The sequence below is a fragment of the Antrostomus carolinensis genome, unplaced genomic scaffold, assembly GCF_000700745.2.
Source record: "Antrostomus carolinensis isolate BGI_N321 unplaced genomic scaffold, ASM70074v2 scaffold48696, whole genome shotgun sequence".
Lineage (NCBI taxonomy): Eukaryota > Metazoa > Chordata > Aves > Caprimulgiformes > Caprimulgidae > Antrostomus > Antrostomus carolinensis.
The window spans coordinates 6,857-9,843 of record NW_010320749.1 but is presented as its reverse complement, the minus strand read 5'-3'; the positions used below and the strand labels follow the sequence as shown (position 1 = coordinate 9,843).

Genomic DNA, 2,987 nt, shown 5'->3' with positions numbered 1-2,987 from the left:
TAGCTGCTCCATGTCTTTCTTGTGTTGAGGGCTCCAGAACTGGACGCAGTATTCCAGGTGGGGCCTTACAAGAGCGGAGTAGAGGGGCAGAATCACCTCCCTCGACCTGCTGGACACGCTTCTCTTGATGCAGCCCAGGACATGGTTATTGGCCTCTGGGCTGCAAGTGCACATTGTCTGCTCGTGTTCAGCTTCTCACTCACCACCACTCCCAAGTCCTTCTCTTCAGAGCTTCAGAATTATATGTTGCAACACTAGGAATATAACTTCTCTTCCAGTAGCATGCATGTCTATGTGTTAAAGAGCTGGGAAAATGTTACTAGCAATCCTGGGATTGAGCTGGGTGGAGTATCCTCAGGCAGAACCTGTTTGTACAGGAAAACATGTTGCTCTGTTGGCAGTGAAATGGCAGGGGGGGGAAAGTCTTTTTTTTTTTTCATTGCAAAAAATATTGGGTAAGATTATTTTTATGTGCTGTAACACTCAGTGGAGCTGTGCCCAGAGAAAACATAAAAGCTCCATTTGCAGGGCTGAAATTACTGTGTGTTTTGTCAATGGAGCAAGAAGAAGAAAAAGGAGAAAAATATACATGTAAACAGAATAAGAAGATTTTTTTACAAGCTGAGGTGGAAAAACAAGTTTCAGAATGACTGACATGAATTTTGATCTCACCCATTTCTGAAGTTCTCGACGATTCCTAGTCCACAATAATTTTCATGATTTTGTATTTATGACCCAATTTGGGATAAGAAAAATGTAAAATCCTGAAATTTCCTTTTGGATTGGGAGACAGTGGTTTCCTAGCAGTAACTGGGATGTGAATATGTTTACATGCAGATACACACAACCACACAAAGAAGGGACCCAGCACCCTCTCTTTCTCTCTCAGAAGTTCTGTATATAGACCAGTGTATTAAATATACTGTACTTTAAATATGTTTTTCTGAGGCTGCCAACATGTCACAACCTCCACTCCATTGAGAAGTTACGTCATTTTTTTCCTCTTCAGGCTAAACAGTTTCAGACCATCTCACTCTAGGAAGAATTCACACATTCCTTCTTCTGCTCAAGAGTCTCCTTGGAGGGCAACGTGTTGACCTCCTCTGTGTTGATTTTCTTCAGCTTCTTCTTGTCAAATTTCTCCACCTCCAAGAGGTCCAGCATGTCGTACATTTTGCCTGCTGCTGTGCTGTGTTGCCCTGTTGGGCTCTGCACCACCTCACTCCAAGAAGGACATGGGGATGCTGGAGAGTGTCCAGAGAAGGGCAACGGAGCTGGGGAAGGGTCTGGAGCACAAGTGTGATGAGTTCCCGGCTGAGGGAACTGGGGTTGTTGAGCCTGGAGAAAAGGAGGTTGAGGGGAGACCTTCTGGCTCTCTCCAACTCCCCGAAAGGAGGGTGGAGAGAGGTGGGGGTGGGTCTGTTCAACCAAGGAACAAGTGACAGGACAAGAGGAAATGGACTCAAATTGTGCCAAGGGCAGTTGAGATTTGATCTGGGAAGAATTTCTTTGCTGAGAGGGTTCTGAGGCATTGGAAGGGGTTGGCCAGGGCAGTGGTGGAGTCCCCATCCGTGGTGGGATTGAAGAGTCTTGTAGACATAGTGCTGAGGACCATGGGTTAGTTGGGGACTTGTCAGTGTGAGGTTAGTGACTGGACTTGATGGTCTATTCTAATCTAGGTAATTCTGTCATTCTGTCATTCTGTGATTCAGGCCACATAGGTGCCTGGCTGAAAGATGATCCATCTGAGACAGCAGCGTGCCACTACAGCATTTTGCAAGGGGTTTTCTCCTTCTGGAAAAGCCAGGTAAAATGTGGTCCAGGCTGTCTGAGTGCTGAGTGGAGGCAGCTGTCCTTGTTTGATAGGTCTGGGAATGATGCCTTTGAATATCAAACTCTGGGTATTTAAAACACTAACTTGGCATGTGAGAGTGGAGGGACTTCTACAAAATAAGGATACACCTACTGTACTTGGGTTTATCCCAATCAAATCTGTTTGCCAAGCTGAACAAAGCTGAGTGCTGATGAAATGAAGCCACTCTTGGCTTGTCTCCATCTGAACTTTGAATCTTAGAGGATCTTATCATGGCTGAACACTGGAGATTAGCACTTGGGTCCTTAGTGAGAAGGATGGACAAGAACACCTCCAAGCTTGGATTTTAGAAGGTCTCAGATGAGCATTGAGTTCCAAATGGATGGAATAAATCGTTTAATTACACCAATCAATGGGATAATACTCCCTTTATTTGTACATAGGGTTATCTTAGAAGCATCTACAAGGGGAGTGCTCTCTGTTGAAGAACTTAACACCGTGACAATGTAGACAATAATATATTCAGTTTTGGTGTTAGTATTATGAGTATGTTTCTTTTTATTCAAATATATGGACATTTATGCAAAAAAGTCAAGGCCAGTCAGTATGAGCCCCTAAGTATGAAACTTGTGTAACAGCTTGATCCCCTTCTTTCCTTCCAGGGTTTTCACAATGGATGAGTAGCAGGAGCAAAGTGAAAAAATCCAACCAAACAAGGGAACAAACCAAGTCTGAAATTAAAAAAATGTGCTTTAATTATGATATAACAATGTTAATGACTTCTTGGTAATAGCTTGGGAAATTAATTAGCGTGTCATATGCAAAATGGAGCATCACTTTTCTTTCATTTTCACTTTTCTGGTGTTGTTAAGGTCTGTGATGCTATCAACATTCACGTCCAATCTAGTTAAAATTGCAATAACTCTTGAGAAACAATGACTTTAAAAAAAACCAACCCCAAACCTATATGTAGATTAAGAGAGGCTGATGCCTCTCAAGGTCATGCAATTATTCTACTGGATATTTCTAATTTCTCTATTAAGAAATTGTATGTGTGTATGAGACTTTCCCCACCTCAGGACTTCTTCATCCTGATCACGAAAGAGGGTTTCTGGATACATTCATGAATCATCAAGGTTTTTAAAGGGGCAACACTTCAGACCACAATGGAAAT

At 42.7% G+C, this 2,987-nt stretch overlaps 1 protein-coding gene across 1 annotated transcript; it reads right to left on the bottom strand.

Annotated features, from left to right (window-relative positions):
* Positions 1-1,035: 1,035 nt before the first annotated feature.
* LOC104526269 (thymosin beta-15A homolog) lies at positions 1,036-1,173 on the bottom strand. The gene has a single exon (XM_010169679.1). The coding sequence runs from the start codon at positions 1,171-1,173 to the stop codon at positions 1,036-1,038; it is 138 nt and encodes a 45-aa protein (XP_010167981.1).
* Between the last annotated feature and the right edge of the window lie 1,814 nt (positions 1,174-2,987).